The 16,182-nt window shown below is 29.3% G+C and overlaps 2 protein-coding genes across 2 annotated transcripts; both read right to left on the reverse strand.

Annotated features, from left to right (window-relative positions):
* Window positions 1-7,390: 7,390 nt before the first annotated feature.
* Window positions 7,391-8,276, reverse strand: LOC124845729 (uncharacterized). Its single transcript, XM_047322877.2, has one exon. It carries the CDS (start codon window positions 8,152-8,154, stop codon window positions 7,621-7,623), a length of 534 nt encoding a protein of 177 aa, XP_047178833.1. The 5' UTR covers window positions 8,155-8,276; the 3' UTR covers window positions 7,391-7,620.
* Window positions 8,277-10,194: 1,918 nt separating this feature from the next.
* Window positions 10,195-13,944, reverse strand: LOC124845732 (Mitochondrial ribosomal protein L27). The gene is made up of 4 exons (XM_047322883.2): window positions 13,790-13,944; window positions 11,809-11,959; window positions 10,961-11,025; window positions 10,195-10,510 (listed from the first exon to the last, which is right to left on the reverse strand). The coding sequence occupies exons 2-4, from the start codon at window positions 11,951-11,953 to the stop codon at window positions 10,442-10,444; spliced, it is 279 nt and encodes a 92-aa protein (XP_047178839.1). The 5' UTR covers window positions 11,954-11,959; window positions 13,790-13,944; the 3' UTR covers window positions 10,195-10,441.
* Between the last annotated feature and the right edge of the window lie 2,238 nt (window positions 13,945-16,182).

The following is a 16,182-nucleotide window of genomic DNA, read 5'->3' on the forward strand; positions in this document are numbered from 1 at the left end:
TTTTTTTTTAAGTTATATTTTTATAGAAGTAGAGAGAGAGAGAGAGAAGGTGTAAGAGAGGAAAACAATATCAAATCACACAATTGCAATTCACCATTGAATATCTTTCAATTTGATTATCTTTTTGAAAAATTTACCTTTTGATTTGAAAGTTACTTTCATATAAATTATATTTACAAAAAAATTATGCTAATATAAAATTATTTAATACTTCAGCTGCTCGATAAAAATGGACATAATATATATTTTAAAATATAAAGATGGTGTTTAAAAAATCATGCTAATATACAATTATTTCATACCTCTTTATATAGACCAAAATCAACTTAATACGTATTTTTCAAAATATGATAAAACATAGATTATTTCTGACCTTTTATTGTTTTTAATTTTAACAAAATTTAATATAAATGATTATAATAGTATGAAATATAATTTAAAACAAAAAAAAATATACCTATTCCAAACATGTAATAAACGAAATTTGCAACAACAAAAAAATTGTATGCATCAAAATTTGAACATTGCAGTTGAAATTGGATCTAATAAAAATGAATCGTCCTAATTATAATCAGTAAAGAATTGAATTGATTATATTAATATTATTTGTTATCTGGTGGTAGGTATTACTGTGTGATAATGTATTTTCTGCACAGATTTTATGAGGAAGTGGAATTATTGGTTGGATTGAATTGAAGAAAGTAATGCGCATGATGAATAGATTGATTGGAGCAAAGCACAAACATGACACTTAAATATGCTTCTGCATTTACATATTCCATCTTCTTCTTCATCATCATCATCATCATCATCGCAGTCTGGGAATAAAAATTCTCCTTCAACCTCTCTTAACTTTACTTACCAAAATGTCTGGTGTTGTTATTTTATTATATCTTTTTAAAATACATTGATTTTAATATATTAAATAAACTAATATATAATTTAAAATATAAAAGATACACACAAACACACACACACACATATATATATATATATATATATATATATATATATATATATATATATATATATATATATAAGTGTGTTATTTTAGTTTGTAGTTTTATAATTATTTTTTCTTTTTTGTTACAAATTTTTCATCTCTCTTATAATCATTTAGCTTATTTTATATTTATGAAATATACTCTAATTTTCTTCTTATCATAATTTTGTGAGTTTATCAAATTTTTTTTTAATATTTAAACATTTATAATCTTTAATATTACTATTATTATTTAAAAAAAATATTTGACTCTCAATTTTAAATATTTAATCGTATATACCTCATTGAATAGGTAATATAAAAAGTTATATTTTTTATTCTCTTTTATCGAACAACTTTTGTTTATATATATATATATATATATATATATATATATATATTTTTTTATTATTAAATGATTGATCAAGTTATATTTAAGATGGATATAGAATCATTTTTACTCTTTTTTTTTTGTTACTTTTATGTGAAATATTGTTTTGATGATTGTTTATATAATTATTTTTATTTTCTAACTTATTTTATAAATGTAATTTTATCATGTACAAAGACATTTTATTACTATAATATAATAATGTAATTTTATTGTCATGTCTTTTGTTTATCATCAATATAGATTGAAATAAAACATATATATGTTAAATTTCAATTATTATTAGTTTAATTTTGTTTATTTGTATGATTTCTTTTAAGTGGTGTATTATAATTTTTATTCTTGTATTAAAAAATATTTAATGAAAAATTAGAAAAATAAAGTAAAAAAAACATTTAAAATATTTTTAAACTTTGATTTTTGTTTTTTTAATAATTTTTAAAAATATTTTTTTTAATTTTATCAAATTTGTTTCATTAACCTCTGCAAACTCAATAAATATTTTGATTCTTAAGAAATTTTGTTTAATGTTTTAATTTGAAATGTATATAACTATATTTTTTTATAAATATTTGATATTAAAAATATAAGATTACCTCTTTTAATAATATTATGGTTTATTTATCGTGATTTTTATTTTTTTATAAAATTAATTTTTTAATATTGAAATAGTAAAAAAACAAATACAAACACGAATATGAATGTTAACCCGTTACTTGGAAGATGAAAATGTTATATTTGTTATACATGAGTACGAAGATTTTTTTAAAAAAACAAATATGAAACTCGTCTTCACCTATCACATTTTGGCTCCTTGTTTGGTTACAAACCAAACTTTAAAAATGAATAAATATACTTTTATTAACCTAATTACATTAATATTTCATGACGTTTAAAATGATATTTTAGTTTCACGTTAAATTTTTTAGTTAGTTTTTATATGTCAATTTAGAATGTCATTTAATATATATAAAATGTTGAGTTTAGAAGACTATATCAATTATTTTTTAAATTTAAAAACTAAAATGTAGTCAAATTTTTGAAAGAACGATTCCAAATTTAGAAACTTAAATTTATTTTAAAAGTCTAATGAATTTTAAAATGTTGAGTAGACGGAGAGAGAGAAAATAGAAATAATTAAGTAACAGTTAAGTATTTGCAGGTAGAAAATATGAAATAATAATAAAAAGTCGAAGAAACAAAAAATATATTTTATATTTTGTATAAACAAATGTTAATATCAATCTTAATATTTTTAAATTAATATCATTTTCTAAATTTATACACGTGGAAAAACAATTTGTGCAAGGCAAGAACCTCATTCATCTTTGCTCCCATGCATGTGATACTGACACATAAGTATTTTTTGTTTCAAAAATAAAAAAATAGTTGGTCGTTAGTTTCAGAATCAATTAATAAGAAAACCTTTTGAATAATTTACATTTTCGAAAGTCGAAACTTTATTCTTCTCTGGAGCATATCTCATTTGCTGTTGCACCTGCCATTCAACCATGTCACAAATTAGTTTTCACCGAGTAAAGAAAAAGAACAATTTATTCTTATTGGTTTGATTGTGGTGAAAATAAATAATTTTTTAGGATTAAAAATATTTTTTATTTTTAAATTTATTTTTGAAAATTACATTTTGTTTTTAAAATAATATATATTTTATTTCAATACTTTATAAAAGTAAATAAAACATTTTCTTAACAAACGCTACATAAAGATTATATTATAATCTGATTATTTTATAGTTTAATAAAACTATGACACACACTTCATAAATAATTTATAAAAAATGTTTTACATATTTAATTTAAAAAGAAAATATAATTTTTTAAAATATTTTAAAAACGGATTGAATTAAGTAAAAAAGTAATACCAAAGTGATATGGTTATGATATTGGTATGGTATGGGACACTTGTCTACATGCTATTACTCTTTGCTCGATCCCTTCACATATAATTTAAATTAGGAAGTAAATATAAAATATAAAATTTATAAGGAATTGTACACCAAATTTCTTTAGCTGAAGTGTCATTTTAATGTCATCCCACCAAAAAGTTGTCCAGCTAAATTATCCTATTTTGAAAAAGAGAGTTGATAAGTTATAATTATGCAAAATAATTCCATACTTTTAAGTAGGAAATAAATATAACGCTGATAAAATAAATCACCACATTCTAACTCATAAAATGTTCCTTTGTTGAAAGAGAGAGTTGACAAGTTGTTAGTTAAATAAACTTATTTTAAATATTAATAATAATAGTAACTTTTAGAATTTATAGGTAAATTAAATGGTAGTTAAATGAAATATTAGTAAATTATGCACTAAGTATCCAAATAATGTTTTTTATAAGATAATGTATGAGCTCAAACAACACACATGGTTAAGTGACAAATAAATAAAATAGGAAACATGTATATAAAAATGGAAAAAGATTACTGACTTTTATTTTATTTTATTCGTTTTATTTCGATCATATATTTTATTTTTATTTGAAAATTTATTATTATTATTATTATGTTTTTCCTTTTTCATGTTATGATATTTTTCATCTCAAACAAACTCGTGGATTGAGATTGTGTCAATCTTCAAATTTGTCCCATCTTATCCAGTCAATTATATTTTTGTGAATTAATATCTTGTTAGAACTTAGTAATTAACAAGTAATCGATGGCTTATGTATAAGCCCAAACTAAATTGGATTATGCTACCGACCCACTCATATCACGTACAAGGCTTCTTTTTGCACCCTCAGAATTTCTCCATGCACATCAACGGTTTGTGAAGCCTGAAATACCCCAAATATATAAAATAAACTTATGCCCTCTATTTCTTCTCTACACCTCAACCCCTTAGGATTATAAATTTGTTACAAAACAAAACTAGACGTAGTTGCGAAGCTAATTTTTGATTTTTTTTATGCGAGGCTAATAAGTTGGAAAATTTGATAAGAATATATGACTTAAAAGAATTTTTTGACACATGAATGATCATTTTTCTTAAAGATTTATCCACAATGTGTATGTAAATTTCTCAGTTCTCATGTATACAATGTATGTGTAAATATCCAAGGTACAACATGAATGTCTCTATATTAAAGAATTTGGAATTAGTAGGAATAACTTTTTTAAAGGTAAATATAAATTCAAGATCGAAGATATAGAGAGAAAAGAATAAGTAACAGGGAAAGGAAAGATATGTGTGTTATGTGTCTTTGGATGTGAGAAAGAGCACCTATTTATAGGTGTAAGGGGTATAAATGAGTGAAAATATCTTTAGACTTGTGGAACAAGATGTGTAGCATTCAAAAATTGGTTGTAACAACTTCTTGATGCATAACAAAAAGGAAAAACATTTGTGTAGTTCTTATAACTATGTTGCAGCCATATAAGCTTTATTCTTTTGCAATATATTTAAAATATCACAAAAATTCCTCATATATTGCAAAAGATAAGATACAAAAAAGAATGAAAGAAGAAAATTATGGGTCTCATAAGATATAATGCGTCATAACTGGTATAACAAGCTATATAAATCCGTTTTAGATCGAGAAACTTAACTGTAGTTGGTATAACAAATTATATGAATCAAAAACACTTGATATGTGTTAAAGATTTATCAATTATAATACACCCCACAATCTTTATTATTATCGTTATGTTGTATTTACTAGACCATATGTGTGTCCAGTATTCATGAGTGTTTTAGACATCATGTCAAAATCATATGTAAGCTCTCTACTCAACACTCATAAAGTGATTTCATTAAAGTATATGTTACAATCATATACCACCCGTAAAATATATGAAAATCATTAAAAACTTTGTTTAAGCTAAAATTCTTATACTATATAAAATTTTAATTACAAAATTTAACTTTTCAATAATACAATCTCTAACACTCTCCCACAAAGTTGAATTACCATTACTTATTTATGCCAACTTTATATTCTATTACAGTCACGTAAACTTCTTTTATCATATATTGATTATCACAATAAAAACAAACCAGATTAAAAGTTTTAATAATTTTTTTGGCCTTCGTTGTGAGGAGGGAAACAATACTAATGAAAATAATCAGTACTCAGAAACTTTAAGTAACCCATTTGAAAAAAGGGCAATGCATGCGTTAGTATTAATTCTTATAGAAGCAACAGAAAGTGATTTCATAGTTATTTTTTTTTTTATTCTTCGTACTGTCAAAACTCAAACCGTTCAACCATATTCAACATGATCTAATTAATATTATGCTTGTAATAAAATAGTTTTGTCATATATAAACATTCAAACATGAAAATCAAGGAGTATAAAATTTACAAAATTGAGACACATTATTCAACTCAGTGAGCTAAACACTTGTGTGTGTTTCCTTAGTAACACGTAGACCTAATATTTTTGTGAGTTTTAAATTTTGAGTGAATACAGCGATGTTTTTTCTTGTGTTTGAATGTGAATTATTTGAAATTTCTACGAAGATTAGGTCTAGATCCTTGATGTCTTTGGTTAATTAATTTCAAATTTTAAATCGTGCTACGTGTTCCATATATGGGAGAATAAATTAATGTTTGAGGTTTGTGGTTCCAATTCAGGTGTTTGAACCTCCCAAACGCATGTAATGAAAATTGTAAGGGCCCACCACGAAAGGGTTACAAGTTTCCTATTACGACTAATATCTGTATATTAAAAAATAAGGACTAAGGAAAGAAAAGAAGAAGAAAATTCAAAGTTTTGAATCCAAACAGGAAACCCACCATTAAATCATTCAATCTTGCTACCTTTATTAGAAATTGGAATAATTAGCGACGTAAAACCACTTACAAATATTGAGACTACGTATTGGAATAATGATGCTTATTTTTAAGGATTAATTTAACTTCTGCATTGTTTGAAAAATTCAAATAGATCAGTAATTTTATTTGATATAATTAAATATTTTAGTTTTTAAAAATAATTTGATTAGGTTATTTTTATCATATTAATAACGTCTTTTTACATATAACGTAGTATTTTTATTTTTTATCAGTTGTTTTAAAAAGAATGTTAAATATGTTTAGTATTTTAATTTTTAGTGAAAATGGATAGAAATTCTCAAAACTTTGGTCCAATATAATTCTCAATTTTGGTCCAATATAGTTCTCAATTTTAGAAAGGTGTGAATTTAATTATTTTAACTTTTAAATTTATTTAAAGTTTCAAATGTATTCATGATATTATTTGAATTGTTTATACAATTTGAATTATTTTTGTTTCAATGTTAATTGAGAAACGTTTTTGAAACATCAAATAAACTTAACAAAATTTGATTAAAAGTATTATATCTACACACTTCTAAAGATGAATACTAGATTGGTTCAAAGTTTTCAAAAGAGACTAATATCAATTTTTACTTAAAATCAAAGATTAAAATAAAACAAAATTAATAATTAAATTTAATTACATTTTATATATACATATGCTAAAATAATTTTTAAAATTTATACATACATTAAATCACTCCACCTAAATATTAAAATTAATTTTATTTTATACATTTTGAATTTCAATAAAAAGTCCTATTTTAAACATATAATTTTCTTAAAATATTAAAATGTAAATATATCACATATATAATTATTAAATTTTAATATTTAAAATAACTTAAAAGAAATGTATTTTCTTTTATTAATTTATTTATAAATTTAATGTGACAAATACATTCACATGTTTTAACTTATATAATAAGTTTAAAGAATAACGATGATCATTAAAAACAAATTCACATAATTAATTAATCACATGATATATTTTGGACATTAGCTGATATATTTTTTCATTATCATTAAAAATATGTGATCTGGGGTGTGGGACACTGTTTATCGTTGGAAAGTTATGAGATGACAGCCTCAAAACCATGGATGGATGAATAACCATGCTAATTCTTCCATCGAATCAGATCTAAAAGGAATAATAATCTCTTCTGTCAACAATTTAATATATACGTACTGTTCGTACTTCTGCTTATGCATAAGCCTTTAATTATTCCCTCTCTGTTAATCATCAATATGAAAAAGGTGTTTATTTACACAATCCTATCATGCAATACAAGAGCTCTATTTTTCTGTCTTGCTTTTGCAGAAAGGAGATTGGAGAGGTATATAGAGTAATTAATATTCAACAATTCTTATAATCCACTCAAATTGTAGGGTGGGATTTGAAAGAAAGAATAATGAACATGATGAAGGAATACACGAACATGGATGGCTATGCCAGTGTTTGTATCAGAGACGTAGTATGAACCTTGATCTCTTCCATTCTCTTGCTTTTGGGATGAAGCAACTTGGACCAGAAGCCACTTTTCTTGGCAGTTTTATTCTTAACAGGATCATCATCAGCTTCACCTTCGTTTCTTGTTCTCCTTCTCCTGGTGGAAAGAACGCTCATTGACTTGCTTTTGAGGAATCCAGCGTGCTTGGCGGTGAAGAGAAAGATGGAGGCGGTCCTTGGTTCATTGGAGAAAGGAAAAGGAAGGGCTGCTGTGGGAGAGGCACAAGAAGAGGAATAGGAGGAAACAGAAGAAGAAACGGAAGATGAAGGAGAAGAAGAAATAGAGTTTGCTTTGCGAGAAGAAGAGGAAGAGGGTGAGTCGGAGGAAAGTTGAGAAAGCTTGTCTCTGAGACAAAGAGAACATACGCCAGGTGATTGACGATGTTTGGGGTGCTTCTTGCAACGAGCATGGAGCATGAATCTGCCAATGATGTCCTTGTCTTTGGAGGGTGGTCTCGGAAGAGTTGCCATTTTTGATGGGTGTGTTTGTTGTGGAGAAGTGGTTGATATATAGAGAAAGAGATGAAGGAAGGAGGAAGGAGAAAGGAGAAAGTTGGGAGAGTGAGGGTGGTGTGTTTCACTTTCCGTGATAGTTCATGGCTGTTTCCTGAAAATGGTCTTTTTGACGATGTTTGCATGCAAGTTGAAAAATATGACTTGGAATTAGGTTAAGGTTAAAATGGACGACCCTGATTGATGCATGTGGGTTAAGACGGTGGTTCTGATCAGTCCTGTCTCTGTGGAAAAGGCCAAACCTCTTTTGTGGGGCGGCTTGGAAAATCTCAAAATTAAAGTTGACCACGGTAAACGATTCAACGTCCCCGTTTTTCTATTGCTTTTTCCAACAACGCAAATTACACTTTTATTTTCAATCAATTTTCATTAAATTCATTTTTCTTTTATTTAGGTACATAAACTCGTACTGAGTGATCCACACAGTGTGATGTTATTGATAACTCATTATATACGCTAAGGGAATTTATGAATATTAAATTGTTTAGAATTTATTATCTGAGTTGGTAGGAGCAGAGAAGTCGAGGGTATAGCATGTGAGGTGTGTGTGGTTTGGTTGGAATATTTGTGAGTACAGAAGCAATAGTACGTTGCCATGCCTTGACTTAGGCTTCAGTAGAGACAATGTACTGTACTGAACTTCGTGTCTTTCATTCTTAACTTAACTTGTGAGCTGTGACAGGTGTGTTTTCCTTTCCTTTGGTCAATGAATCCATGGGATTCACTCATCCAGCCATTCTGGCACACATTTTCTTCTTCTTTCGGAGATGCAGATTCAAGGTAATTACAAAAAAATAAATAAATAGAATTTATAACTTTAAAAGAATATAATAACTGATTTCATTGTTAATAATTGCGTTAAATAAAAACAAATAAAACAATTTTTAAATTGAAAAAAAAAATTAATCAAGCTTGGTTAAGATTAAAATAAAGATATCTATTCAAGTCTAAGATATCTAAAGTAAAGATATATTTAATTTAATATAATAAAGATACGTTTAAGACTAGTATTATCTATTTAAGCGTAAATAACATATATGGCGAATTTTATTATTAAATAAATTTTAATTAATAAAAGTTGTTGAGTTAAAAATTATTTTACCATAACTTATATTTACCAACTTTATATCAATGCAAAATTATTTAATGTATTATTTGTTTGCATCAAAATTAGCATAACACAATGTCATCAATGGATTAAAGAGTCATTCTTTACTATACATCCTCTCTTATCATTTCAATTTTATTGAAAATCACAAATTTGGTGAATCACATTTCTCATTTAACACTCTTCTTAAATTAGTGTTTTTTAATAAAATTCCAACCAATTCCATGGTGGCATATGACACTGTTGCAAGAATGACTCCAACATACAAGTATGGATCATCCTTTACTTTCACTTCTCATCTCACTTCCATGATATCAAGTAGTGTATGTTTGGAACCAAAAATAGAACATTATAAACATGAACCCTTCTTTGCCAAAACTAGTAAAAATGACTATGGATCGAATTATTTTCAATAATAGTATCAAAGTTCAGTTCTTTAGGTTGGTGCACAAAGACTTGCTTAAAGAACATTTTTCGAGATGAATTAGAAAAATTGGCAACTTCTCAAAGAACAAATTTACAGAGCTTCTTTAACCTGTTCAGCATTTCCCATTTCCTTTTCTATTGCATGAGATGAATTCACTAGAGATTTTTCGAAACAGTGGAATAGGGTAGTTTTTAATCATTGATTTGGAACCACACAAAAAGTGTCAAAGCTGTTACTTCATTGTTTGGAAAATTTCAAGGGAAGTTGCTTTTCAGGAGTACCACGTCAATGGCAATTTATAAAAGCATGATAAATGCATAGGACATGTTGTCACTTAAAACATGTATGCAAATAATAATAGCTTTGATAACCTCTTTTCATTCATGAAAAGAACCACCAGACCAAGGTTTACAGTCTTTCCAGTTTTAAAAATTCCACTCATAAAACTGCATAAATCCAAACATAACCAAAAATCATAAACATGAAATTTTGTTGATAATTTTGATAGTTCAAATCATTCATCGCATTACATATTTGAATGATATTTGATAATAGATTAATATCCAATCGAGATGTCAAATATTTGTGCCAGACAATAACTCAAGATGTTGCAGTTCAAAAAAAGCGAGAACAAACAACAAAACGAAGGGCATGTCCTCTTCAGGGAAAAATATCTGCAGTTACAAAGTATCTTATACTACTCAATTTGGTTATTTAGCCGGTTGGGAAGCTTCGGAAGTCTTGAGTTCAATAGGACACTGAGATACATATGGTTTGAGCTGAAAAAAAAAGGACTATATGAGTCAACTATGCATGAGAAAAACTAAATTTATATAAGTGTTGGCATTGCAGAAATTGTCGATCTCTAGTCATTCATGAAGAGGAATAGTATTCTTCATAATAGCTTCCGATCATTTCTATGAAGATGAAGCCATCTTTTGACCTATCTAATGGTCGAGTAGTGCAGGGATGATGAGGGTAAGAACAGTGTCAATGGAATTAAAGGCGAGTACTAATAAGATAAAAACATCATGTTTCTTGCCATTGTGTAAGGGAGACGAAGAAAAGTTCGGACATAAAGAACCGTAACTGACCCAAACTATGCTAATAAAACTCAATGAGTTGAATAAGAAATTTATCCAGGTATTTGTCAGCATAGTATGTTGAAGAAAAACAGGTGAACAAAAGACAAAGATAGAGATGAGATTTAATGAGTGGAAGATGCAAACCTTGAAATCAGTCAAATCAGGAACTACATAATTTGGCAATTTTTCTTGCATCAATACATACCCACCTGCAACAATACGGAGACTTACATTTTATTTTACAGTAAAAAAAATAATGCATCAATATAATAGGTAAGTAGCTTGGCAAATTAATTTATTACAACCCAAAAGTTATAAATGTTATTAGAGTAACAAATCAAGAGATCTATATGATGCAACGTTTACCAACTACATAGACATCCAGGACAAGAGAAACGACCAGATAATTAGCAAGGAGACCACAATTTTTTAGAGTTGGTCATAGAAATGCAAGTAATTTCAGTCAACCAAACCAAAAGGACAATGAGCACTCTTTTAAAGTTAAAGTTAAAACAAGGAAGTAACTTCCATCCCAAGCGGTCCTGTCAATATAAATATGACTTAAGAAGTCCCAAGATTTTTTACTGGAAGTAGGAAAGGCATCACGTGTACACCTCAAATACACATTTACAACAATTAAGAAGGTCCAATTCATCAGTTCCAGAACTCAACAAAATCTCAGTACCAAAAGATTTAGAACTGTAATTGCAGGTGAAACAATTCAGCAAGTGTAACCAGAAAATGTCTTCACAGATCAAGCCCTTTCCCAGAGGTGTTCAACATGTTCATTGTCTACTTGCAAGAAAAATAGTAATATTAATATAACCAGTCAGACTAGTACCAACGACAAAACCTTGATCCATTAAGTGAGGTTGGTTTAAAATCAAAGTAAGACCAGTACAACAATAAAAGTGTATTCTAGTCCAGCTAATCCTTAATTATCCTTATACAAGCAAACTGATTTGACCTCAATGTCAATTGAAGAAACAAACCTTTGCGGGTATGGAAACCAGTAGGCTTGCAATTCTTGCCCTTGTAATAGCCACGAGGAGCACGTTTTGATGATAGAATGTCAAGTGAAGAAGTTCGCTTTCTTCGAAATGCCCTTCCTATTCCTATAATGAGCCCTAGAGGCATCTTTTTCTACAAGTAACAAAGTCATAATCACAAAAATCAAACATGTCTTTCGCAATCAAGGAACGGCACATATAAAACACAAATAGTATTAATACATAATCAAATACAGAAAAATTCTGCAAAAAAGCAACATCGTGCACTAGCAATTGAAGGCCAAATAGAAAGACAGCTGATGGCTAAACAGAGAATTCAAGATGGGTCGGTTTGTGAAAATGAAAACTAGGGGAAGGGAACTCATCTTTACTCACCCCTGTTCGTGGACCAAACTCACATTTGACCATATAATTATCATTTAGATCTATTTTATTATTTTTTTGGGTAAGTTGGGTGTGCACTGGTAACCTTTTCTATTTGGCAGAGGTATGATTCAAGTCCAAGCCATCCTTTCCGAACTTCAGAAGACGCCATTCAGGTTATAGCATCCATGTATCGTGTAGGGAGAAAATGGATGAGATCCAATATTACGAATCAAGATTCAAGAAAAGAAAAAGACAGATGCATTTATGAATTAAATTAAATCAATCAGACTTCTTTTTCGTATCCCTCATATTCAAAGAAGTTGTGTTTATTATGACCAATTAATCAGTGGCGATTGAACACATCACTCCTATTCAAAACAAAATCTAATAAAAAAAACACTAACAAATTATCACAGGACAATAATAAAACCAAAGACAATTTTCGAACAACCGTTCATTAAAAATACCACCTCGAGTTATACCATCGAAAATTCAACTGTCAACATAAATCAGAAATTATTTCTAAAAACTTTAGGCATTTCATCAAATAGGACATAGGCAAGTATGCTTATTAATTAAATCTCCATAGTCTTAAACCAGCCCAAAAAAAGGCTTCAGTATCACCCATGACTTTAAATGATTTATAGAGACTCAACCATTGATGCTAACCATAACATGATTGCACATCCTCAAACATAGATTGGAAGCATAACTAAGTAAACAAATAAGGAGAAGCACAAACTGTTATCCACAGATAGACTTCGAGAAAAAAAGAAAAGAAAAGAAAGAATAATAAAAAAGAGTGATTCCAATTCTCCCCTACCACACCACACTTATCGATAAAATAACAAGATAAAAAACTGATCTGCATTACAAATGGTATATGGTTCCTGATTAAGAATAAAAGTGAGGAAAGGGCTTGCTGAGAGTCAAAAGCTTGGGAAGCAGAAGGTGACAAGATCCTCATGTGAGGCTTTTAGGAAAAATAATAATTGGTGGGAAGAGAATGAGGATGCCAACAGTTGGATTGAACTTGGTTGCACTTGCGCATAACAGGATAGGTAGGGATTACAGAGAACTGCGTTGAAACATAATTGCCTCTGAAGAAAGTAACGAGGTTTTACATCTTTAATGAATAATGACAATCATTCTACTGGATTGTATGTTCTATGCAGCCTTTCCTCCATCATAGCTTTATGACAAGCCAGAGGGATCAGACGTATATGAGAATTCTAAGGAATTATGATGTTGTAATATTACAGCAAACAGCTTCAGAGTTATCAAATACTTCACAGCTTCGAAAAGGTTTGCTTCATCAGACCGTAAAAGAAATACATTTTTGAGTGATTGTAAGGCAGATCGAACGCATTGTACGTGGCCCTGACAAATAGGATTTAGCTTTCTCCGTGAGACTCAACAAATTATCTCCTCATACTCCCACCCCAAAGTTCCATTTTTTATACGAATTAAACAACCCCAAAACCTTAGCACCAAACAATATTGAACAAAAGCCAGAAAAAATGCAGAGAGAATCAAATAAAAAGCGTGCAAATTCAATAAAAGAAGTATTAGGGGACATGAGCTTCCAGAAGTATACCTCGAAGTCGCAGAGATACAGCTATACGCTATATGAGGAATAATCCGAGGAAGCGGAGAAAGAAAACAGACAATCGCACCGTGAGGGTTTAGGGTAGAAGGACAAAAATACAAAAGTATGAATATAGCAATTTAATAGAAAAATATAGCAGTAGAAAACATATTTATAATAAATATGTTAACGTGATTGAAACATTTTGCTGATTTAGGGAATCATTTATCACGTTAATATAATAAGTTAACGTGATATTTTAATTTGAGTAATAATTTTTTTCGATTTGAAAAGGTTGAATTTTCACTTTTTCCATATATTTTTTATGTGGATCATAGAAAAGAAGTATAAAAGATATAATTTCCTGAATATGTTATTTTTTTTTATAAGCTAAATCAAATATGAAAATATACTTGTTTTAATTTCATATATTTGAGAAACTAAAAAGTTCTTCGGTACTAAACATTTTCTAAAAGTAATAAAAACTAATATAAAGGATAAATGTAAAAAGTATAAAAATAATTATCATATTAAAAATATATACCACTTAAAACAGTTAAAAATAAATAAAAAGGTTAACTTAATAGTTTAGAATAACTGTTTATGAGATAATAATTAATAAGATTATATATACTTTTAATTAAAGTAGATCAAATGCAAAATAAAGTTAAAATTAATTCTTACTCTATTTTTTTTATGCGTGTGACCTTAGGTATAAGATCCCATTTTAATAGTATAATACTACAAAAGAAATGACACGTTACATAGATACTAAAAGAACCACTAGAAACGACAAACCTCGTTCAAAGAAGAGATCTACAAACAACTTATCTTTTTCTTCCCTCATCTCTTGTTGAAACAACTGAGAAGGTGAATCCCTAAGCTCACACCATTAGGTGATCATCGCAATAGAGAAACAACATACAAAGACAGACACTGAAAAGCAAGGGTAAACTAGATAGAAAACAATACATCATAAGTTTAAAGCATTTCATATAATAATCATGTCTAATTTAATCCAATCCAAACATCTTAACATGCAAAGACCTAAACTGATTGTCCGAACCTAGAATGATTGTCGAGCTATGGCGGGTCATGCACTCGTGGTGACCTCTACTGCTTTGCAAAGCCATTGTCAATGAGTTTCACCTTACCACACTCACGAGGTTAGTCTATTCCGGGCCTTGAGGCATACTAGAAGCCCCCAAGACTAAGACCTCCTGCTACTCCTCGCGACATGGATCAATTTTCTCTACGTGAGAGTGAAAGACCAATGGAGTTTCAGGATAACCCCTAGGACTGAGCTTCCTGCAATCATTCTAAACTTACACAGGGCACCACCATATAACCTCTCCGTGAGGATCATGGAATTACGTCCATCAACCATACTTTGAAACCACATACTTTCATTTGTAACATAACTCAGATCACGATCAATCATATAACTTAATACACATTCATACATGCTTCCCAACGGATATTAAAAACTTCATTTAAATCAAACTAGAACCAAGGATTAAAGAGTAAACTAAAACATGAACCATTCACTCAGAGCACCCTCTAGTATAGCGAAACCAGAGGTTTGTCGCACAGCGACCCAATCTCGTTGTGCGAATAAACTTTCAGTAGTACCAGACCTCAACCTCTTCGCATAGCGCCCCAAATCGCTATGCGAAAGTCTAGGCAGTGGCCCAGACCCCCTAAACACTCGTTATGCGCCACCTTTCGCTATTCGAATTAAACTGGCAGTGATCCCAAACCAGCTCCAGTCGCATAGCGCCCAGATTCGCTATGCGAATCATCAGGCAGAGAGCAACCCTCTCCAACCATTTGCACATCGTACAAACTCGCTGTGCGAATGCCCAAGCAGAGAGCATCTCGCTATAAGGACTCGCTATGCGAAACCATTCGCTTAGCGAGTATGCATAATCTGCAAAACGAAATTCTATAGAATTATGCAACTCAGACACCATTTACCAATTCTAACTATTTTTCTCAACTTCTAACACTCCTAGATTGTATTATACACGTAATTAAACTTGACTAAATGATTCTAAATCTTCCTACTACCAATCTAAAGTGTTTAGGGATCAATTCCTACTCTAGAACATCAAATTCATCAACTAGGAACTCAAATCACAATCTACCACTTTGAACATCTTTTTGACCATTTTGGTGACTCAAACATGTCACATTTGACCTACCCAAACTATCCCAACAGACCAATTGAGCCCTTAACTCCTAGTTCTCATTTCCACTACCTCACTTCCTCCAAGTTGACTTAAAACAAGATAATTCACTTAAATCTCTATCTAATCACTCTCATAACCGATTACTTGTATCTAGTATGATCAATTACAGATTATGCACCATTCAATTCAGTTCATAAACACCATTTCACA

Source organism: Vigna umbellata, chromosome 2 (genome assembly GCF_029865625.1).
Source record: "Vigna umbellata cultivar VRB3 chromosome 2, Vumbellata_1.0, whole genome shotgun sequence".
Lineage (NCBI taxonomy): Eukaryota > Viridiplantae > Streptophyta > Magnoliopsida > Fabales > Fabaceae > Vigna > Vigna umbellata.

Coding starts and splice junctions, on each gene's coding strand:
- LOC124845729 (XM_047322877.2), bottom strand. CDS start 8,154: ATGGCAACTCTTCCGAGACCACCCTCCAAAGACAAGGACATCATTGGC.
- LOC124845732 (XM_047322883.2), bottom strand. CDS start 11,953: ATGCCTCTAGGGCTCATTATAGGAATAGGAAGGGCATTTCGAAGAAAG. Junction 11,026..11,808: donor TGGTTTCCATACCCGCAAAG/GTTTGTTTCTTC, acceptor GTATTGTTGCAG/GTGGGTATGTATTGATGCAA. Junction 10,511..10,960: donor CTGATTTGACTGATTTCAAG/GTTTGCATCTTC, acceptor TTTTTTTTTCAG/CTCAAACCATATGTATCTCA.